Raw genomic sequence first — 24,972 nt, 5'->3', positions numbered from 1 at the left:
GCACACTCCACGATAAGCTCACTGCATTGTATGGACTGTGGAAATCCAGAGGCATGAAAATAACCACTCTTCATAATGTTTACATACGCTGGGGAAGCAATCTGGTTTCCGACTCCGAACTTTCGTTGTTGCATCAGGTTCAGGTTCAGGAAATGCATGTTTGTATCTGTAATCTCCTTCCATCTGCATGATATCTTGGGCTCTGGATAGAATCCAGTCTCCAATATTTTCTGTAGTTCTTTTCTTTCCTTAAATCCAAACTTCGACATCGCACCTGTACGAAGCTTGAAGTTAGAACTTGGGAAAATAAATAATATTCTTAATAGAATTCCTGACTTCCTAATGATTTTAAGCTAATTAGAGCATGAAGTCAAGAAAATAGTCCACACTCTAGGTAGATCTTAACAATTAGATTCGAAATGTGACAACGTTAGGGTATGAAACCCTAATGAAATTCATATTAACACCTCCTTATACTTAGAAATTGTGTAAACTAAAGTGCAAAGGAGTATACCGGATCAACGGTGACTAAGGAGAGGTGTGAAAGGTTGTATTTTCACACAAAGTATGTTTGAGGACACCTTTCGCAGCCAACAATGGAGGTCAACAAAATCTGAAGACAACCTGAAAATTAAACTTTTAAAACATGTTGCAATCACCAAGATATGCACAAATTTGATGAGAATCAACCTCCCAAGGCAAACATAAAAAAATTTGAGCATGTATGTAGGGCTGGAAATGAAAACTTAGTCTGAAGACAAATCTGAAAATGAAGTTTTCAGACTTACCAGCACCCTTAGGAATGATAAAATACTCAGAAATAAACTCTAAAATGAAGCAAGAATGCTTCCCAAGTGTGAGATTTTGCCAAGATCAAGAGCTCAATGAAATGTACAAAATAGAGACACAATATAGGACAAGAATAAACTGTATTCTCATCAATAGAAAATGATCAATAATATCAATTACATACAATGTAGATGAGCTTGTTTATATAGGCAAGGCTAGGGATATGTGAGCACACAAACATGACATGTGGCTCAATGAGAAACAAGGGTAGGTAAGAAATACTAGGGGTAGGTAGGAGAAATAATATAATATTCCACAAGAAGTGGATGACCCACCGAATGTGGAGTGTAACAGCAAAATAAGACCACAAAAGGTGGAATTTCTCCTACACACACTATCCCAATGTGGTACAAACACCCAAGTGTCTCATACCCAAACTACTATGAAATGCATTTCCTAAGTAAACTTAAGTAAGTGTAATAATATCCAAGATGAATAAATATTTACACCAACACCAAGTGAAATCGCAAGGTAGGTAGGTGGCTGGAAAAATTTGTTTTCTGAGGACAGCCCCCTACAATGGAGTTTCAGATCTGCAACAATGGAAGACAACTCTGAAAATTGATTGAGAATGCCTCCAATCAGCCCTTCGGATAAAATCGCCAAAGGCACAAATTTAGCTGGAAACAAAATATAAGTCTGAAAATTGATTTTCCAACCAGCTATGGAGGTCGTCGAACCAACTGCAACAATGGAGGATAAACTCAGATCTGCCACACATCAGCAAGTAGGGAATGATGGAGGAGACCAAATTTGCATAGAATCCACCCAAACAATGGCACAAACACTTGCTAAATCAACATCGTATTTTCCAGCTATGGCGCCAACTTTGGAAAATCTGAAAAATGTCTTCAATCAAACTCCAATCTGCATACAATCTGCAATTAAGGTCTCGGAACAGCAAGCAATAATGGTGGAGACAAGGAAAATCGCCAAAGTTCTTCAATCACCAAAATCGGCAAACTCAAAAAATAGCGCTAAACTTGGAAAATCATGGCACTAAGCCATTAATGGCAGCCACCAAAAGGTTGCTAAGTTGGAAAAATGGAGGAGAAAAGAATCCTCAATCAATTGCTTTGCCAAAACACTTCGCCAAAATTCGCCAGTGAGAGAGAAAAATCGCCTTGCATGGAGACACCTAGTAAATTTAACAATAAAATAATGCTGGAGACTCCTCTCTTATACTTGTTTTTGTCTCTCACTTTTACCACACAAGCAATGTGGGATAAAAAACTTATTCTTATACTTGCCTAGCAAAACCAACTTGCTTCTAGAAGGGTAAAAATATTAAATGCTCATTGCAAATTATTTAATTTTGTTTTTAAATTTTAAATAATTGTCAATCATCATTCAAAAACAATTAAAATAGGACTCATTAAAATATTTCAATTCAAGTCAAAAAATTGAGCCATAAGGGAAAATTGATTCAAGTAGGGATTAAAAAATCCCATTAAAATCATTTAAAATGTCAAAATTTTCCCACAAGGGAAAATCGATCTCAGTGTGGACAAAAATCCTCATCAAAATTCACAAAAAATGGGCTAGGGGAAAATAGATATGAGTGTGGAATGAAATTTCCACTCAAAAATTAAGTCATCACCCAAAAATACCCCTCTGGTGGAAATTCGACCTCAGTCTGGATGAAAATCCGGACTCAAAATTATGAAATGCACTCCAAGTGGAAAATTGCTATGAGTCTGGATAAAAATCTGGACAAAATCCTCAAAAACTTGTCACAAATTCTTGGTGGAAAATCGACCCAGGTGTGGAATGAATGCAAACATCATCAGCAACCTTGTCCATACCTCCTTGGTGGAAAAACGTGGGTAGTCGGGATAAAACCTAACACTTAGTCAAAATTTAAAGGCTTCCAGGGGGAAAACAACCCTAGTATGGATTAACAGTGGTGGAAAAATAAGGCAAGTATGGATTTCAGGGGAAATCCATGTCCAGTCTGGATTTTGAGTGGGGAAAACCATGGGGTAGTCAGGAATATGAGGGGAAAAGCACCTCTAGCATAGAATTTTGACCTTTTAGCCCTTAGAATATGGATTTTACTCCGGAAAATGATGATTTTTCCACTCAGAATCACATAGAAACTTTGAAACTTGATAAAACTCAACTGGAATTAGCCAAATTCATCAAAAATTGGAGCATAACACAATGAAAACTATCGGGATAAAGTGCGAAATCAACTTGAATAATCCCTTAGGAGCGAGAAAACAACTTCAAAAGGTCTGAAAACACCTTAGCACTTAAAATCATCGACAAGGACATTTTAAAAAACACGTTAACGCTCCAAAAAGGGTCTACACTTCGACAAAACTAGGATCATTTAGGAATCTCAATTTTTACACGCTTGATCCTATAACCTCAAAACCCTAAACGGCACCAAGCATGATCAAAATTCCGAGACTCCGGCATGAGAAACACAAAATTGCCCACTAAGCAGCCAAAACCCTAACCTAACAACGTTGAAAGCCGGAAAAGAGGGGGTCCCCATTAACAATGGGGCGATGTATGAAAAGGTCACAACAGGAGGAAAAACCAAATGTCAATCCCTTGTGAGTAGTGTTACCTCGCATGTATTTAATGAAAGAGGAAGGAAATTTTGTATTGGCAACAATTGGTGATTTGGGGACACGGATATAGACAATGAAGAAAAGGTGCCTCAACGAAATTCACTAGACAATGTAGCTATGAGTAATCCCATAAAAGCAGCAGAATATAGCATTTATCAAAACCAGCATCCACCATCAATTCAATCAGTCAAAAAAGAGGGTACATGTTTCTCTTTGATAGAGTATAAAGATCTGAAGATGCAGAAACTCATGTGACCATATGTGAGTAGTGAGAAATGTAATAGATATTGCCATGACGTTGTCAAATTGTTCACATCAATGGTACTACAAGTATGCCCAAAAAGAATTTGCATATACTACACATTTATGAGTTGTATTCTTAAATGAATTCCAAAACCCCAAAATGAAACAACAGTACATCATTATATCAAAGGATATAAAACGAGGTTGAATATAGAGGGTGGAATAGTAGCACTCAAGGTTTTGCAACCTCTTCGCAAAGCAACTGTTTGACACTAATGAAAAGCAACAAAGAACGGTTTGTCAAGGGATTGATTCTTCCAATCAAGCGTCAAATTGGCCACTAGATCTATGCTACGTAAAGGAGTGTTAAGGAAAGGGGCCTCAGTAAAATTCACTAAACAACATACCTATGAGTAATCCCAAAAGGACAGCAGAATAGAACATGAATCAAAAGATTCAAAACCAACATCCACCACCAATTCAATGTGTCAGTGATGGAGGTGCATGTTTCTCTTTAGTAATATAAAAGAAAAAAAGATATGGAAACTCATGTCACATAAATTGGCAAATGAAAGGAGCATTGAATGCAGTGATAAATGTAATAGAGCTTGGCATGAATTTGTCAGATCATTTGCATCAGTGGTACTAATTTGCCCACAAAGCACTTGCATGGACTACACATCTATAAGTTGCATTCTTAAAAGAATTCCAATACCACAAGATGAAACAACAGCACAACATTATATTAAAGAATGTAATATGAGGTTGAATGGAGATCGTGGGATAGTATGACTCAGGTTTGCAACCTCTTGGCAAATCAACTGTTTGATGCTAATGAAGAGAAACATAAAGAATGGCTTGTCAAGGGTTTGATTCTTCCAATCAACCATCAAATTGGTCACTAAACCTATGCTACATAAAGGAGTGTGTTGGAAATGGCACTATGGAACAAAGCAGGTGATATGGAAGCCACTTCAGGAGTGAAACTAAGAGTTGAAGCACAAATTGTTGAGATGGCTGAGAGGATAGAGCAATTTGTGAGTCCACGATGAGAATCAATGAAGGTCATGTGTTACAAGTACAACCCATGTGTTGTACTTGTACCAACCATAAGACCAAAGGCCACACAAAGATTGTGCTCATCACAAGAAAGCAAAACAATTCTACATGATATGCAAAGATAACAATTATACAAAAGTAGAGAGCTTGATGCTGAAGAAAATGAAGGGGAAGGTTGACTAGCATTTACAATAGTGACACCCACGACACAAACAATTGTTTGTAATTAGGTAAAGCAAGAGAACCTACACGAAATCTCTTTCAAGCATCAGCAATGGGAGATGGAAACAAAAGCGAGGGTGATTGCAAAGGAGGATTTGATGGCCACATTTTTTAGCAAAGATAGGGGGTTGCTACAATTGCAAAGATCCCAACCACTTTTGGCAAGTTTGTCCAAGGTTTCTTGTTTGCATTATTTGTCAATAAGAGCATCAAACTAACCGATGCCCAAAAATAGTTAAAGCCAAAATAAAACAATAAAGTAATGTCGCAACCATGATATGAACAAGGACATGTGATGATGTGGAACCTTAGGTCAATATAATGACCTAATCTTGAGGCTGATAATGGAACACATTGCCTCAAAAGCTGATGATGACCTATTTAAGACACCACAAAAGTTAATAACTATATTCAACTGGCCAAGGAATTTACCTTGGTTAAAAGGATACTACAATTTGTCTAGGTAACCGTGCTCACGAGTTAGAGAAGACCTGAGCATCAAGATTGCTATAAAAAAAAACAATAACAATTGCAAACGATTATGTATAGATGATTATTAAAACCATCTATTGCAAGAAATTCCAATGCAATCTAAAAGAACCTTACCCCACCACAAATTGTAACAAGGCAAGTGTATGGGATCATGAAAGAGAAAGTGTTGTCACTACAAGTTGACATTGAACAAAATACTCAATACTAATATTGTAAGACAAAGATTTTGCTACTAGACTACAAGATATATATGACCTAGTGGCATACACAAAATAACAAGAAACAAGGTTGCCAAACATTTGGGTTTTTTCTCATTAGCTTAAGGCGAGTAGCATAGAAAGCTAACCAATGACATCAAGTCTTAGGGACAAAAAATAGTTTAGCATCAAAGACAATTAACAGGCATCTAAGAGGAAATTGGACCTGTGAAAGACAAATGTAGGAGTAAAGAAGACAAAGTGAAGAAAAGGGATCATGAAAGTCCAAATTATTCACAAAGAAGTAATGTTAGCCAAAACAGGCAACCAAGGGTTAGACATTTGTCCCAAAGGACAAAGTTGCAGCCAACACAACTAATAAAAGGAAAAACACCAAGAACTTGTACATAAGTGTAAGTGGAGTGCCTAGAGGGGATTACATGAAATACATGGCAATCAAGGTACCAAGTGATGGCATGGAATAGCCAAAACAAAGGCAAACGTGGAGATGAAGATAAATAAGGTCATTTAAACAAGATAGAACAAGGTGCTACATATCATGTAAAGTAAACAAGAAGGGGGAACAATAGTAAAATGTCAAAAAGTGCAAGCAAAGGCATTAGTGACTAGATCAATGTTCATAATAGCAACAATTCCAAAGTAGCAGCTTAATGAATATCAGATCACCAAAATCAAGGGAACAATGTGAGCATTAAGTCAAGAATGAAAAGAGAAAAGAGATGTCACCAATTAAAAAAAAAAGGAAAGAGCAAGAAAGAAGGATATTAACAACAAAAAGGAAGTCAAATCACTAAAAAGTATAAGAAATAAATTGATGTAAAGAGAATGAAAAAAAGAATTGGCAAGCAATTGCAGAAAGTAAAGTCATTTGAATTGGCAGCCAATAGAAGGCAACCCATTAAAGGATTGACTTTTGGCAATGCTACAATAAAGTCATTTGAATCCACAGTGAAGGACATCGTTGATTGAAAACTTGAAATAATGATGGCAGGAATATTAGCCACAATGACCTTTACACCAAGTAAAGGAGTGGATGCAAAAGATAGCCAATTAGAATCAAGGCAATGAAGATACCAAATTTGCAAGTAGCTCAATAAATGACATATGGAACAAAGGAGAATGTGCAAAAAAAGTTAATCAATAAGAAATAAGTGTAGTTCAGAATAAATAAGTTAGTGTTGTTTGATATGTTAAAACAAGGGAGCATGATTATAGAGTTTAAGGGAAAACGTAAAGGAATCAATGAAACACATTGCAAAAAATGGACTTGGCGTTGCAACAGATGAGGATCAACCAACAACAAAGTAGTTAAAAGTCAAAGTTAAAGCAATGCTTTCGGTGGGGACTGAAGAAATCAAGGTGGCAAATCCACCAAATGAAGCCAAGGATGAAGCATTGGTAATGAAGAAGTTGCAAAGTATAAATTCTAGTGAGAGGAAGTATGTGCCAAAGGTTCACCAATGTGGGGACAATGATAGATATGAGGATTGTCGACAAACAATAGGTTCTCAATATATTAGAGAAAGAAGCAACATTTGCCATAGTACATGAAGAAAAGATCACCTTACAGCATGTGCTAGAGATGAAGCAGCAACAAGCTACCAAGGAAAAATAATTTGAGAAAAAACTCAAATTAATGGAATGCTGACAAAATTTGTATGGAGATACAAGGAAAAAGTATATGCCCCTAGAGGACAAGTGAAAAGAATGCAAGAACCATCATCAAGATCTTTTGATGGCGAAGGTGACAATAGAACGTATAAATAAAGATGAAATCTTCCACTTGGAAGGCAACTATTGGTACTAAAAGAGTGAAACATGTTTGCAACAAAGCTATAAAGTACTAAAAGCATGCAACACATTTGCAATAGAACTAGAAACTAAGAGCCCAAAAGTCTTATCTGAAACAAATAAGTAAATAGTGTTGCTCCCAATTATGCTAAGGCATAGCCATCACCGATGTTGGAAGACGAAGAGAGAGTCGACCCAAATCAACAACCAAGGAGCCAAGTGCTGGAGATCATAGATAGCAATTGAGAAATGGATGATAATTGGATGCCATTTAGTACCCCATGTGTCAAGGTCGCAGGCTGTTGCCATGTAGCTGGGTGCACGGAACAGTTGTTCAAGAGTTGATCCTTGAAAGCTGGGGACAAAACCATGGCCATAATGGATGCCTATAAGTACCACTTTATGAGTAATTTGTCAAGAAACTTTTTGTAAGAGACCGACAAAGGACACGCATAGGAGAGGGAAGAATTGCACATACAGAGTGTAGAGCCATTGGATATAAGTTAAGCTATCATAGACTTGGGGCAGTGCATCACCAATTGTAATTACCACTGCAAAACTAAGGCTATAAGTTGTAAAATAGACTGAGGCATGTAATGTTATCGATCACGGAATGTGATATGTAGTCATTTGAATGATGAATGAATACAGTACAATATTGTTGCGTGTGTGTTCCACGACAGGTAAGAATAATCAATCACTACTCTTTACGCATGAAGGTGATCCAAGACCCAGATCTTGGTGTTTGAGTAAATGGTTGGTCGGGGCATTTGCAATACTAGACTGTATTAGAAGTGAAACAACAACTACAAGCCATTCTTCTATGCATTTTAACAAGAATGGACAACATAAAATCTTGAGTGCCAAAACAGATACTTTTTAATAAAGACAAAAACAACATTTTGTAAAACTTCTGGTAACATATCGCTGCGTAATTGAAAATGTATGTGCAAAAAACACCATTTTAACATAAAAAATGCAGGCAAAAAGAAAAGTGGTACGTAAACATGCTTTACCTCTTAATTACAGAATATATGTTTTTCATTTGTCTTTAAAAAATTTAATTTTTCCTTTCTTATCCAAATTTTCATGGGATATAATTTAGTTATTTCAGATATATCTGATACATCTAAACATACTTGTGCCACATCCAAATACAGATATATATACAGATCATATTTGGGAAGAGTGAACAACTAAAATATATGTCTCCAAATCAAATGCAGGGATAAAATTATATAGGAAAGGGAGAGGACATGTGGTAAAATAGCATAATAGTACACATATTCCTACAATTGCATATTATGCATTTCCATGATGGCACTAGAAACAGGGTTATATAGCTTTTAAATAAACCCACTATTCACCTTTTAGGCCTTCAAACCTTTACTTCACAATCAAGTACAACATTAATTTTAAGAACTTTTTACTCAATACCTTTTCCTTAACCAGCTATGAATTAGAAGTTTAACCAGCTTTTTCCACTGTCAAGTTGTTTTTCGGGCGCATTCTTATATTTCACAGGAAACTGTCTATTGCATAGAGGCTTCTGTGTATGGGAATTGAATACGGTTTGCTGACATTGATTTAGCATACATGCATCTGTCAGTTTTGCTGGGTTGGAGGATTACATGATGGAAGGAGCTTTAGATTATGTCTACTTCTATATATGCCATTTAATATTTTTTCTGCTTCCTATACTATTGAGCTAAGTTGGATGAAGTGAAATTTCTCAATATTGAGCATGTAAAGTATCATGAAAACATTGAAAAGTGCAAGTTTTCTGTGTTTAACTGCTTCCTTTTACAGCAAAAGGATTTTTCCATATTAAATCAATGCAACCTATCATGACTTCATAACTTTCGCTATTATAAAACCAAAAGCTCTCATACTAGAATTATGCACCCAAATTCTCAGATCATATGTTAAAAGAACATATAATATAGAACAATGTTTTAACTATGTGTAAAGGTACATTACATTGGTATATTAAACTTCACCATTTCATGTTTCATGTTTACAACAAAGACATAGATCACATAACCTATGTTTGTTCCAAAATGATGCATTGTGTTCAATAAGCCTGCAACAATGATGAGATGTTCTATACAGTTCACTTCATTACACCTCTACTGCACTATTCTAAATGGAATCACTTCTTCAAATTCAAGCGCCCCATTGTAGATTGTTTGTGTTATATTTGTCCTTCCCTTGTTTACTATTTGTGCAGTCATCAAACATCATCATCATTTTCATTTGTTTGTTATGTTTGCCAAGTGATGGTCACTCATACACATCAATGACTAGCTCATACACACATCACAAATACAATGGTCACTCGCACATATGTACATCACAAGTACAATGGTGACTAGCTCAAGCATACGACACATATATCCATTGTGAACGGTCCACAATACATCACATGATCACATAAATAACAATTCGTAAAGTGGAAATGGATGCAACCTACTGCATGCACCATTTCACAATCACATAAGCCCATAAGATTATTTTTTCTGGTTATCTTGAGGTCCTATCCAAATATTTATATATTCCAGATATGCTTCATCATACATCATCTCCATATCATATCACACCAGCTCCAGTATGGCGGCATGGAGGACTGAGGTTAGGACACACGTTAAGTCTTTACTTGCTCACATTTATTGCTTGAATCTTCTAAGCCTCCCATCTTGTGATATGCTTGGAGGACTGAAGTTAGGACACAGATTAGGATACCATCTTGTGTGTATTCAAAAACCAGTACAGTCCATATAACCTTCTCAGCAACCACATCCCATGGATGAGCTAGCACAGTTTGCATACATGTCAACCTAGGGAATTGCTTCTCCAATATTTGATGAATACCCATAATCCTCTAATGGATTTATGCTCTTATCTATGCTCAACCATGTTTCTAAACTTTCTTTTGACATGTCCACCACACACTAGAATCCCTTTCTCCTAGAGGCAAGGTCGATCTATTCGCATGTTGTTCTTCTGCATGTCCACAAACCATTGTAACATTCGGCTTATATCAACGAAAGCAATAGGAATTTTCTGTTTAGAAGATCTTATGCCTTGTCTTTTGAAGGTCATAATCCTTTTACTCCATTTTGTTAAATGCATAGCAAACAAAGAGTTTATGTTTAGTCAATAGGCTTGTAGATAGAATATAAGCAGTTTCATTTCATTATGATAAACCCTTAACACGTTTAACAAACAGTTTTGTTCAGAGTTGTCGACTTTTATGCCGCAATTAAGCAAGATAATATGATAAGTTAGCCTCACAACCTTCTTGAAGAGAATACCAAGTTACTAATGATATGCATTTTGGCCTTAATTATTCAAGAAAGAACTAGTTAATCTATTAACAAAAAAGAGGTTACAATTATAGGGATTACAAATTACTGTAGACATGTAAGTTTCTAACTACCAGAACTAGTGACTATTGTAGACCAACTAATCACAATATAATTAACCATTAAACAATATAAAGAAATATTATTCTAACACCCTCCCTTAATGGTCAATCGATCAACAACACGAAATTGCCCCCTGAATTTTACAAACTTATCTGGGCTCAGAGACTTGGTGAGAATATTTGCAGTCTGATCCGACGTTGGAACATACTGCAATTGAACTAATTTGTCTTCTACCAGTCTACGGATGTAGTGATAATGAAGCTTGGCATGCTCGGTACGTTCATGGAAGACATGGATTTTTGGCCAGTTTGAGCACCCCTTGATTATCAATATACAAGGGAGAAGGACCTGTTTGCGGCATCTGCATGTCAGAGAGCATCCTCTGGAGCTAAATTGCCTCACATGTGGCCTTGACTGTTCCCCGGTATTCGACTTCGGATGAGGAAAGAGCCATGGCACGTTGCTTCTTGCTGCTCCAAGTGACGCCATTTGTACCCAAACTGAATACGTACCCAGAATTGGATTTTCTGCCATCCATTGATCCTACCCAATCTGAGTCAGTATAACCAATCCGCTTTGGATCGTTGCACCTGCTATACAGAATGCCATAGTCTGAAGTGCCTTTCACATATCGTAGCACTCACTTCGCTGCAATCCAATGATCAGCTTTTGGGGTCGTCATGAAGCGAGAGATGTAGCTAATAGCAAAATTGATGTCAGGTCTAGTGGCAGTGAGGTAGATGAGGCTGCCTACTAGTTGCCTGAATTTGGTTTCATCTACTGCAGGTGAATCAGACTTGGCTAATAAATTCAGCCCTTTCTCCATAGGTGTGGAAGCAGGTTTACAATCCTACATTCGAAACTTGTCAAGCAAAAAGCGAGCATACTTGGACTGTGAAATAAAGATACTATCATCAGTCTGCCACACTTCAACACCTAAACAATAATGGAGAAGCCCCAAATCTATCATGTCAAAAGCTTGGCACAAGTCCTGTTTGATGACTGTAATCAAATGTTTTGAATTGCCAGTAATGATCTAGTCATCCATGTAGACAACAAGAAAAAGAATATCATCACCGAAGAGTTTGACATACAGATTAGTGTCAGAGGGACTGCGCTGAAAACCATGTTCAACCAAATACTAATCAATCTTAAAGTACCAAGCCCAAGGGACTTGCTTCAGGCCATAGAGGGCTTTTACCAATCTGCAAACCTAATGTTCCTTACCAGGAACCTTGAAGCCAGGAGGTTGAGTCATATTAACTTCTTCTTGCAACTCACTGTTGAGGAATGCACTCTTAACATCCATCTGGTGAAGTTCCCATCCAAACTGAGTTGCAATGGCCAGAAGAAGACAAATTGTGCTCATCTTGGCAATAGGAGCAAAAGTCGCCTCGTAGTCAATGCCATCCCGTTGTGTAAATCCCAGAGCAACCAATCTAGCCTTGTGCTTATCCAAAGTACCATCTACATGATACTTGACTTCATAAACCCATTTACAGCTAATAGGTTTCTTCCCAGGAGGCAGATCAAAAAGAACCCAAGTGTTATCTTCAGAAGACTATGGTATTTTGTCTCCATAGCCTTTTCCCACTCAAAAATACCTTTAGCCTCGAAATATGTCTGGGGCTCATGGATGTTGTGGATGTTGACCATAAGTGCATAAATGGACCAGTAGTCTCATCAACCACAACATCACGACTGAAAATGAGACGATCTGTTTCCACATCAATCAACCTGTAGGCCTTGTGGTTGTCGCTGTAACCAGTAAACATAAGTGTTTGGCTCTTTGAATCCAGCTTAGAACGCTTGGCGTCTGGAATCCATACATGAGTGATAGAACCAAAGACTTTCAAATGGCCCACTTTAGGCTTGCATCCTGACCAGGCTTCTTAAGGAGTCGTCTTCTTAACGGCATGTGTAGGTGACTGATTCATGAGGTAGACTGCAGTGTAAACTGCTTCAGCCCAGTATTTCTTAGGAACATTGAGATGCTCTAACATAGATCGAGCCATTTCAGGAATGGTGCAATTTCTATGTTCAACGACACCATTCTGCTGAGGGATGTATGGAGTGGTGAGTTGGCGCTTAATGCCATGTGTAGCACAAAATATAGAGAAGTCGGTGGAACAAAACTCCCCCCATTATCTGACCTTAAAGTGACAATCTGAGAACCAGACTCTTTCTCAACTAAGGCCTTAAACTGCTGAAATGTACTGAACACATCTGATTTAATCTTGAGAAAATACACCCACATTTTTCGACTGAAATCATCAACAAATAATAAAAAGTACTACCCAGTAACAGATGGAGTGTTCATTGGCCCACATACATCAGCATGAACCAATTGAAGGACTTTGGAAGCTCGCCAAGAATCGACATCCGAGAATGGTGTCCAATGTTGCTTCCCAGCTTGACAGGCTCCATAGACTCCATGATTTTGAGGTTGGCTTTCAGATAGACCAGCAACCAAACCCTCCCAAGATAACTGAGAGAGATAGTGCACGTTTAAGTGCCCATAAAGCTGATGCCAAAGTGTTATGATGGATGTACTCCTAGCAGCTAGAGCATGCTCCTGAGAATCGCCAAAATCAGCAAATCTATACAAACCATGATCCTCAAGTCCCATAGCGATTGTAGTACGAATCTCCCTATCAACAATGCTACATGTGGACGAACTGAAGACAACATCTAATTGAAGAGAATGCCTCATGATCTGACTGACGGAGAGAAGATTATGTTCCATGCCTGGAGCATAGTAGACATCAAGAAAAATTAAATTTCTACCTCCTAAGTGAATCTAGACAGTGCCCTTACCAACAACTATGTACTCTTCTCCTCCTCCGAAGATTACTGAATCCGAGAACGGTTCAAATTTCTTGAATCAATCCCAATGATAAGTGCCGCGAAGTACCTGAATCAATATACCAAGCAGAAGAGTGTACTAGATTTGTTGTTCACTTAGCCATAAAAGTATAGAAAGCAGATTCTTTTTGCTCAAAGTGCTTTGCGACATTTGCCTTTTGTTGAGACCCTCCCTACTTCTTTTGTTCAAAAGCCAAACAAATCCGACAATCAACCTTCATGTGACCAAACTTATGACAATAACTGCACTGAAAGTTCTTCTTCTTGTTGTCCTGAGAAGAACCAGAGCCTTTCGGCTAAGAAAATGGAGCCTTCCCTTTGTTCTTAGTAGAAAATTTGGCAGAGAATGCTTAATCGGTGGAGGTGGAACTGGTACTACTTCCAAACTGTTGTCGCCACCGATCTTGTTGTAAAAGCTTGTTACAAAGATCGAGAAACTTCAAATCAACGTCAGTGGAAGTGATATTGAGCGTTTCGATGAAATGCTCATAAGATTTGGGCAAACTCTTCAGAGTGATGACGACCATGTCCTCTTACTCCATTGTGTGACCAATCACCTCAAGTTGATCACGAATGTCCTTGATCTTTGTCAAGTGATCCTGCAGAGGTGTCCTCTCATCCATCATAATCAAAAAAAGCATGTTCTTCAAAAAGAATGCTCTGCTCTTGTCAAAGGTTTCATAGAGACTATTCAAATGATCCCATATCTCCTTCACAGTTTTTCCAGACAGTACCTGCTCATCGGTGACGGAGAGTTTAATGAGCATGATTGCTTCCCAGTTGCGCTCATCCCATTTGTCCCGATCTTTTTCAGCAATAGTTGGACATTGAGACGTGCCTAGAACAACTGATCAAGACATCAGTACTCAAAAATTGTCAACATGTGTTGCTTCCAGGTGTTGTAGTTGCGGTCGTTGAATTTCTAGCTACTTTCAAGCATAATGTTAGTCAGAGATGCCATCACGTACCCTGAGGTCAAACTGGTGAAGGAACGAAAACCAGCAGATGAAACTAGAGGGTTTTTTTTTATTTTGGAAGTTGGAATCTAAGGCGAAAACTAAAACCCTAGCATGGTTTTCGAGGCAGAAACTTTTCGACAACTCCAGAAAAAACTGATGAAGACACAAAAAACTACGCAAAAAACCCACAAAGGATATTTGGTTTAAATTTTATTTCGACCAAAAAATCTGAGGGTTTTGATAAAACCCTAGTTGGCTGAACTCTAGTCGCCAAAAATCAAAACACGAGCCTACACAGATCCATCGCAGATAGGAAACAAGAGGTCACAAGCGCAGGATGAAGAACTACAGGCGCACAAACAATGAAACCCTGCCGACACGGATCGTCACATGTAAAAAAATGACATCACATGCAAAGATTTCGCAAAAATCGCCGCCAGAAAAAACACGGGAAAAAGGGTCAACGCAAGTTGCAAAAGAATCGCGATCTCAAAAAATTCCATCGTGCAGGCAAACAGGCTAAAAGGCAGAGAGATGGCACGGAAGATAGACTGAAACCCATGAAACAAACGCCACGCACAAAAGATAAAACCCTTTTTGTGCGGGCAAGAAAACTTGCAATGACAAAATTTGTGGCCGAAAAATCTTAAACGGCAAACACAGAGGATCGCTTGAAGTAATCAGACGCAACCAGGAACACGAACCGCGATTTTGGACACACGAAAAAAGCAAATACGAAGGAACACGGATGCAAGCAGTGTGGATTGAACAAAAAACACGAAAAGAAATCGCGTTGAAACCCTAAGCTATGATACCATGTTCAGGAAAGAGCTAGTTAATCTATTAACAAAAAAGAGGTTACAATTATAGGGATTACAAATTACTGTAGACATTTAAGTTTCTAACTACTAGAACTAGTGACTATTTTAGACCAACTAATTACAATATAATTGACCATTAAACAATATAAAGAAATATTATTCTAACATTAATGAGTAATATCTTGAAACCATATCGGACCTATCAACTGAACTTAAAGGAATGTGATGCTTAGCCACATCAGCCTTACTGAAGACTAGAATAAGCCTCAAGTCTAAAACCTTTTGGGTCAGTTTCTATGAATAGGAATTATCTTAGACTTTCATGGTAGAAATGATCTTATAGCCTTCAGAGCATAATTTAATGAATGCTCTATATTTTCCATCTTTAAATGCTTTATATATATATATATATATTGTTAGATATTTTGTCATTGATGTCAACATTTGATCAAGGTTGTGTAAATTTCGGAGGATTGCTCAAAATAATAGAGAATTGGAATGAGCTGCATGTTTGCTTGCTTGAGCTACTTGGTTACTTGCTTGAGCTAACTGGTTGCTTGGTTGAGCTACTTGGTTGCTAAGTTGAGTTACTTGGTTGTGCATTTGAGCTACTTGGTTGTCAGTTTGAGCTGGCTTCTTGTCCAAGTCAGCTGCTTGCTTGTCTATGTTTGTGCCAAGTCAAATTGATGTATCACCTATGGAGTTTTATATCTACGGTGGTCAGAATTAATTGTTTCGGCTGTTTTTGCAATTTTTATATGGGATCGAATAATCTTAAAAGAGTGGACAGTACGTGGAATAATGGTGGTTATCCGTGAGAGTCCAGCTGTCTTTAAAATGTTAAAGATGGGATTTGTGGCTTTTATTCTTAGCAAACAAGCAGACATGATACAAATATGGAATTGGAACGTATGGACAGTTTTTTATTTTTAAATAAACACCTTTCTGACTAAACGGATTTTCCTTTTTGAGAATATGTAGGAGGCATGTGGTTAAATTTTGGCACAGTGATGTCAGACTCTTCCATCATATGAGAGGACATTTTTTTGTGACGTCTTCTTTGCTAAGTAAGGTGTTTTCTGATGCCTGTAATCGTATATATTAATAAAGAAATAGCATCGAATTGTGGTGGATTTGAAACATTTATATACTTTGCCGTGCTTAAAAAGGTGAGGTAATTGATGGGTCGTGGAGAGATGCTGTGAATAGAGTTGAACAGATTATTGTGTGAAGCATATATACTGTGAACTGGTTTTTGGGTAAAGCATGTATGCTGCATGTTATGGAGTCGAACAAGTTGTGAAGTTGCAAGTATGCTATTTTAAAGGCTGGGCAGCTTAAGTAGGTGTTTTATTTTTGAAGACAAGGATACTTATTAGCAAATTAATAAACTAGAGCAATATAAGAACAATACTATATCATCTGCAGAAATCTAGAGCAGATTCAAACATAATATAAGAACAACTTCTTAGCAAATTGTGAAGTGAGTTTTTGGGGATAAATTAAAAGCAATATAAGAACAATACTATATCAAATTTGTGAAGAAAATTCTTTGGCAGACTTGTAATCAAATTGAAGATCAGAGACATTGAGGTTGGTGCCTTATTTTGGTGGAGTTGGTGCTTCATTTTTTGTTGGTTGAAAATTTTGTACACCCGGGAGGATGGCTTCAACGGTTCAACCACAGCATGTGAGCATAAAACTCTCCTAATTTAGGGAAGGCTCCCCCTTTTCTACTATTACTAACTACACACTAATCTAATTTGGATGGGACGACGTCCTTTTCTCTTTTTTCGGAAAAGATGATATTGTTTCCTCTTCCTAAGAAAGAAATAGCAGTTTTAAAAACAAATACAGCAGCTTAAAGAAATAACAAGAATGCTTAAAACAAAAAGGAAGTGAAGTTTTCGTGAAAGCCCAAAGTCTTCTATCACTTCCCCCGGGACGGGAAAATAGAAACAAAGCACAAAGTTTTGATTTCCCACTATCCTATCTACCTTTTTCAAAAAAATAAACAAGAACAATATATAGCATATAACAGCGCAAAGTCTGCAAATATGATATACCTTCAAACTACCTCAAATGGGAAAAACCACAAGCACAAAGTCTTGCAACTCTTCTCAACTTTTAACACTTAACTTCAATAATTTAACCCTCACTATTTGCAGCACAAAATCTGCAAGAAATCAAATTAAAGTTTCTTTCAACAACCTTGTTGTAATCTCAAGCAAACGCAGAAAAATATACCACCATGACACAAGAACACAATGGATATAAGGATATGACTTCAACACAAATTTTGAAACTCAAAGCCTTCTTGATATTACTTGAGAAACACAATTTACAAGTATAAAGCGCAAAGTCTCTATGATTGCAAATTTCTGCAGAGTTTTCTTGCTTGCTGAAAAGATGAAAATTACAATGAGCACCCTCTTGTATATATTGGAGAGGGGCTGAGAGCAAAAAGTGGGAGAAGTCTAACTAACTGAGACTTTTTTCATAACCACTATAACTAACTATGACTTATTCCAAATTACAGTCCTATTGCTAACCAAATTGTAATTTGTTTACATGCAATTACAAGTTACAAGAATGCAAGTAACGTGACTACTTGCAATTACAATTTTTGGCATTACATGAAATTTGTCAAAACTAAATTACAAACGCATAATTGAAACTAATCTAAGTGTCCAAGACACGACTCTATTTACATCATCCTTTGTCTAAGAGGTCTTCATGCTGCTACAAGATGCTAGAACCTGAAGTATTTGAGATTGATGAAGGTATTTATCCAGGAACAGCAACTTGCATCATTTGACCATGAATGACACTAAAAGTGACCTCATAAAGATCAATCATTGAACTTGAAGATAATAAACATTCTTTATTGGTCACTATGATAGTGAAAGTCACTTCTTTTTACCACATAGCATTGCTACAATGCATTGTAACAATGCACTCCTCTGTTGCATTACTTCTTCATTTGTCAGGTCCTCTCTGCTTCACGGTTCATGATATTTTGACCCTCTCTGTGCATATGATTGTATATTCTTTCCATTTGTCATCATTTCTGCCATCAACATATGACAACACTGGCTTTCGCTTGCTGTCCTTACATGCATTGAAACCCCTTGCAATCATCTTAGAAACCAGACTACGAGTATTGATCTTGTGGGAATGAGAGTATGTGGAGACAAGGTGAATTTTGGATCTTGAGAGGTGGAATGCGAGTGTGAATGGACTCGGAATGTGCAAGTGGAAGAGCGCAAGTTGGGAAAAATAAGCTGAAACTTTTACTTGCAATCGGGTTTTGGAGACCCGAATGCAAGTAAGCAGGCTTGCATAATAGATATATGCTTGCAATCGGCTACAAATAAGTGGCAGGGATGAGCTTGCAACAAGAAAATGGTGGGGCATAAAGGCAAAAACCCAATACTTATACTTGCAATCGGATCTTGGAGACCCGAATGCAAGTGAGCAAGACTTGCATTATAGGCATAAGTTTGCAGCAAGGACATTAAGATCCGATTACACATAAAAGAGGCTTAGCAAGATAGATGGACACTTGCAATCGGGGTTCTAAGATCCGATTGCAAGTAAGCGTATAATGGAAAGCTCATATGATGGTGGCTTAGCCAAGACACTTTGCAATAGAGATTTTGTGGACCAACTACTAGTGAAAGGGGTTAACTTGCAGTGCAAAGGAAAACCATTACTTGAGAACAAAAACGCCTTTGGGAAGAAAAATCGGGTCTCAAGAAGCCAGATACAAGTGCATATGCAAGTAACCACATCCTTGATGAAACACAAGAAATACTTGTAATCGGGCTTGAAACCCCCGATTACAAGTCTATTGAACTAATAAAAAGTATAATAACTTACTTGCAATCGGGGCTCTAAAACCCGATTACAAGCATACTGACAATTAGAACAATGAACTAACTTGTAATCGGGTCTTAGAGGCCCAATTACAAGTAAGTGCATTTACTTGACAATGTCATCCAAAGTTCCTACCACTGGCAATGAGGGCAAAAAGTTCCTACTTGCAGTGACTAACTTGAAACCCGAAATTGCACAAAAGGCTAGGAAAATGAAGTAAAAAACCAAACAAAACTTGGACAACAATGACAAACACACCCACTAATGATTTGGCATTAACAAATCTGAGTTTTAAACCTCATAAAACGTGCCTTAGAGAAGAAAACTACAAATTTTGAGTAAAAATTTGTAGGAGTTGTCAAATTTTTAAAAGTTCAAAAATTGAGACAACATTTTTTAAGGTAGGTTCTCTCAATGTTTTGGTGCTCACTCTTGTACTTTGGGTTGGTGCCCATTTTATTAATGAAAGCTATTGTGTGTCGTGGTTTTTACCCCAAAGGGTTTTCCACGTGAAATCTGGTGTTTGCCTCTTGTTGTTTGATCTTTCAAGTTTTATGTTGTTTCATGCTTCTAAATTTTTAAAATACTGATTCACCCCCACTCCCCCCCCCACCTCAGTATTTTTTGTGTGCTTTTCATATATGAATATGAATATACATAACTATGATTTATTTAGAGAAGTTTTGTGTTGATAACAAAATAGATGAATGGGTGCTATGATTTATTTAGAGAAGTTTTGTGTTGATAACAAAATAGATGAATAGGTGGTATGTCAAAATTACTCATCTAGAATGGTTCTTGTCAAAAGAAAAATATATTGATAAACAGATATGTGCATGATAACATATTTGTAATTTTTTGCATTAAACATTGTAAGTTATAAAGAATTCGATATCAGATGGCATCCCAATTAAACACTTTTAGATTAAACCTAGTAGCCTAACTATAGTATTTCTATATGAAAAACAATACCTGAGGTTTAATATTTTTTTGGAAATGTTTCTATATATGCTCTCATAGCACTATGGATATATATACAATTATGTGTACATTCTTGCATTTTTCTTTATATCAACCCTAAATGAAAAGTCCTTAATCCCCATATCTTATTATTGTTCATGAATATTTTATCTAAACCAAGGATCGAAAGGGTTATAATTTCACACTTGAGCATTGTTTTATAATTGTGTTCTTTTATTCTTTGCAAAAGTTGTTACCATTCTATGATTGGCATTAATTTGGTTGTCTTTGGTTAATCAAGGAATGCTTTACTAGTAATGGCTACGTTGAAGTAGATGCATGTGTCAGCATGAAATATTAATGAAATTAAATTGTCATCGTGAATGATATCACCTTATCGAGGTTGACTCTTAGATGGAAAGATAGAATGTTCCTCTCAATAAAGGATAGATTATGTTGTGATAAGTATTGTTATTCAAGAATATCTTTGATTGTAGCAATGTGATGATTATCATAGTTTAAATTCTTGGATGTATTTGGTAAAGCATTGGTTATCTGTCATCATCACATGTTGGCATCTATTGTTGACTCATGTTTTATTGGTTAACTGATAGTTCATGGGACTTTGTGTGATTGAATTATGCTTTGACTTCAATTAAATATTGAAGGCATATGCTTGTGTCCATGTTTGAAAAATATTTGTGATTAGTTTTGGTTGAAAAATGAACAAGTTCCAAATATGGAACAACAAAGAAGGGTAGGTTTCTACTTCAAATCTACTTGCCAATAGTTGGCTTAAAATGTGCTTTGGCCAAAGCTTGCTAATCATTAGCAGATAATTAATATTTGATTGATGTTTTCTCTCTCGGCCATATCATGATATCAATACATTAGCATTTCATTATGCATGTAGAATGTTAGATATATCATGTTGCACCAAATTCTATCACTCCTGTCGAGTTTGGATTGCTAAGCATCCTTATGTAGGTTCAGGTATTCTTCATTTGAAAGATTCTAGAGAAGCATAATGCTTCATGATTGGGTGGTAATGCGCTTCGACGATGTTCTCATCCGAGGTGTTTCCGCATGGAGGTCGCTTGTCATGTTGCACCATATTCCATCACTCTTGTTGAGTTCAAATTGCTAGGCATCCTTGTGTAGGGTTGGGTATTCTTCATTTGAAGGATTTCGAGGAAGCATATGCTTCATGGTTGGGTGGAAAAGCGTTTCAACGATGTTCTCGCCTGAGGTCTTCTTGCATGGAGATCACTTTTCAGGATTATTTCCTTCATATACTTTATGTATTTAATGTACTCAACCATTTGGTCTTCTTGTAAGGAAATAGTTTCCTAATATATTGCTAGCCTTTGGGGCTTATGTATCCAGACTTTTTTGTCAATGTATTTATATAAAATTTTGTCTCTATTATTATATGTTTTAAGCACATCCGTTCAAATTATGCTTCTTATGTGTGTTTTATTATTTTAATATTAAGGACCCTACACATAATGAACGACAAGCACCTATCCCTTTAGTGCATCAAAGGGAGTTTACCCTTATAATTTAAACCTCACACATTATCCATTTTTAACTTTGTCCCACAACACAAATCAAAATGCTAAAAAAAAATTATGCCCACCATGAAGCAGGATGCTTGCTGTACCACTCAATAGTCAATAGAAATTTGCAGGAATGTGCTTGTTTCACAGCACAATCTTAATTGGATAGAATCAGAGCAAGAAGATACTACTAATAATCTACAAAGATTTGTTTTTAAAAATAGGACGAGTAAATCATTGTTGTACCTGAGGAGGCTGGTTGTGAAGTTGCAGGGTCGAGAAAAGGTTTCAGACTTTCAGTAAGTTTTCAATAAATGTTGTCAACTTCCTGACCTGTTATTTTAAAACTGCCTTATCTTGCCTATCCTCTTTAGCCTGCTCCTTTGTGACACAACATAAACCTTAGAAGATCAAATGCACTTCTCCAGTATTCTCTCTTTTTTGAGGTAACCATTTACTTTCTAATTTTTACTACAAGTATTCAGATATTACTTGTTATGCATATCTTTACATGAAAATTGTAATTTTCATGCATTCCCAAAATCTTAAAATTTAGATAGCTGATGAACCCTTGCCAAAGTAGCATCTGTTTCTGCCAGTACACATGGATGAAATCTGCCAGTACACATGGATGAAATCTGAAACCCAAATAAAAGCAGCAGCATATTACAAAAGCAGCGGGCATTGAAACTTGTAAATCATCTTTTTAAATGTTATGCAGGTTTAAAATCTGTTATCTTACGTGTATATGTCTAGCTGCAAAGCGAACTTCACAAGGCAATCGTTGCTCATAAACACAATCAGAGTTTAGGTTATGATATGTGTCCCTAATATTTCCCTAGCATCTACTCATACACACACATCGCAAATGATCCATGAATATATGGCTTCCTAAATTGAACATTCTTTGTCATGCAATATGCCAAAATATCACCTATGAAGATTAGGTGTCTCAAATAAAGAAAATTAGAGGCAGTGACTGCTGGAAACCAGATGTGAGGGCAGCACATTATGGCCATCTGGAATTGTTCATTTTTAGGACAGAGTGAAGACATCTTTTGAGCTCTTCCATGGACTGCATTGTGCAACTGACTTATTAAACAACATTCATTTTTAAATAAAATATCCATTTAATGTTTTTTGTGAAAAAATAGAGGACAGTTTCAATTTTTAACTTCATTATTTAGGGGAACCATATCTCATTTTTCTTTTCAAGAAACTGAATTTGCTTTAGAGTCTTAAGAGAGGTATGGCATAAACAAGAAAAAAGAATAGAGAAAAGAAAATAAGCTTTTAGAAAAATCCAGCATAAACAAGAAAAAAGAATAAAGAAAAGAAAATAAGCTTTTAGGAAAATCCTTTCTTTTTGCACTACAGATTTTGTAATAAAGGTTCCGAATTTGACAAGCTTCTGTTTCGGTACTTCTATGGTGTTTATGATGTGCAGTTCATGGCTGATTATCAGTGAGTTCTATGAAACACCAAGATAGTAGTTTTTCGTTCCTCTGTGTATTGCTAAGTTTAAGCTTTAGGTTAAAGTGGGGAGAGGCTGTAGATTAGAATCATGCTGCTATATAATTCCAGCTCAGATTTAAACAGTAATGTAATGTAGAGTTCAGTTAGCATCAGAGCTTTGCGAGCTATTCTGCAATAAAACCGGTGCTACTTTTTATGCCCGCATTGCATTAAAAAAATCGATTGTTAAAGGTGGAGGCAGGTTAATTTCAACCACATTAAGGGATATTAAATCCCATGGTGAGCTCAAGAAATAAGAAACTAAAACCCTGAACCCTGAACCTTGAACGTTACAGAACTGGCAACCCAGATGTGATAGTGATTAAAGAGTAATTACCATGATACCCTCCGCAGCATCGACAACTAGCACAGCGCCATCGGCAAGCGCAAGAGCGGCTGTCATCTCGTCGGAAAAGTTAACATGGCCGGGGGAATCCATGACATTGCAGAGGTAGGATTTGGCATTACTGTCCTCCAAAACAAGCGACATGGGAACCGCCTTGATAGAAATCTGGCGTTCCTGCTCGTCAATCCGAGTGTCGGTGTACCTCATATGCTTCTCGCTGTGAACATCAAAAGTAGAAATGTGATGGGTCTGCTCCACTAGCATGTCCATGAACATTGTCTTGCCGTGCTGGATGTGTCCCACCAGAGCAACATTTCTCACCAGCGTGGGGTTCGACATTAAGCCAAGCAAGAAATCAGTGGAGACGTAGGTGGAAGAGTCCTTGACGCCCACCTCGAACTTAATGTTTCTGACGGGCTTGATAATGGGCTGCTCCAGCGGCTGGGCATCCTCGTCCATCACCAGGGTTTCCACGCCTTGGCCATACACTTCTTCCGCAGTGGGGTAGTATTTCTTGTCCTCTGCAAGAACGATTTGCCCTTCCATGTCTGTCTTCATATCCATATCAAAGTCGTCGCCCTCGCCCTCCCCGAGGCCGCGCTCAGGACCGTCAGCGCCGCCGCGAGTAAGCCAGGCCTCTTCGCCATCGCCCTCGTTGCCACCCTCTTCCTCGTCCTCGCGCTCCTGCATTCGCTCATCTTCTTCTCCATCGGACTCTTCGTCAGAGTCGATCTCCGGACCTATGTAGTTCCCAAATTCGTCATACAAGCTGTCGTCCATGGTAATTTCCCTGCTAACGCTCTCGGTGGGAGAGCGAGGAAGAGAAGCAGCTTATATTCTTTCGAAAATCTATTCGAGGACTCTCTCTATCTGCTTTGGAGTACATTTGCTGTAGTTGCAGATCAATTTGGCTTTGACTGTTAAACCTTAAATCCCCTAAGTTAATAATTTTATATACGAGGGCAGGTCCCATGCTGCTGTTTATTTAGGCTTGGTGTAATAGGGCATAAAACTAGGAATTGCATCTTAGTGTGTAATGGGTACATGGAATAAGTGTGGAGGGTCAATTAGAAAGAGAGGGGTCCATTTTTTGCATACATTTATGTAATACATGACATCAATTGGTAGGTCATTTAGCAAATGATGTTTTTTTTGTGAAAAAATATCGATGGAGAAGTGATAGC

General features: G+C 37.3%; 1 protein-coding gene across 1 annotated transcript in view; it reads right to left on the bottom strand.

The window, feature by feature from the left end:
* LOC131075647 (110 kDa U5 small nuclear ribonucleoprotein component CLO) overlaps nt 1-24,723 on the bottom strand; it is a 43,665-nt gene extending 18,942 nt beyond the window's left edge. Inside the window, exon 1 of the mRNA XM_058012481.2 lies at nt 23,780-24,723. Coding sequence (XP_057868464.2) covers nt 23,780-24,568 — 789 coding nt within the window. The 5' untranslated portion in view covers nt 24,569-24,723. The remainder of the gene's footprint in view (nt 1-23,779) is intronic.
* Between the last annotated feature and the right edge of the window lie 249 nt (nt 24,724-24,972).

The sequence above is a fragment of the Cryptomeria japonica genome, chromosome 10 (genome assembly GCF_030272615.1).
Source record: "Cryptomeria japonica chromosome 10, Sugi_1.0, whole genome shotgun sequence".
Lineage (NCBI taxonomy): Eukaryota > Viridiplantae > Streptophyta > Pinopsida > Cupressales > Cupressaceae > Cryptomeria > Cryptomeria japonica.
Note: the sequence above shows the minus strand (reverse complement) of the source record. Positions and strands in the feature narration are given on the sequence as shown.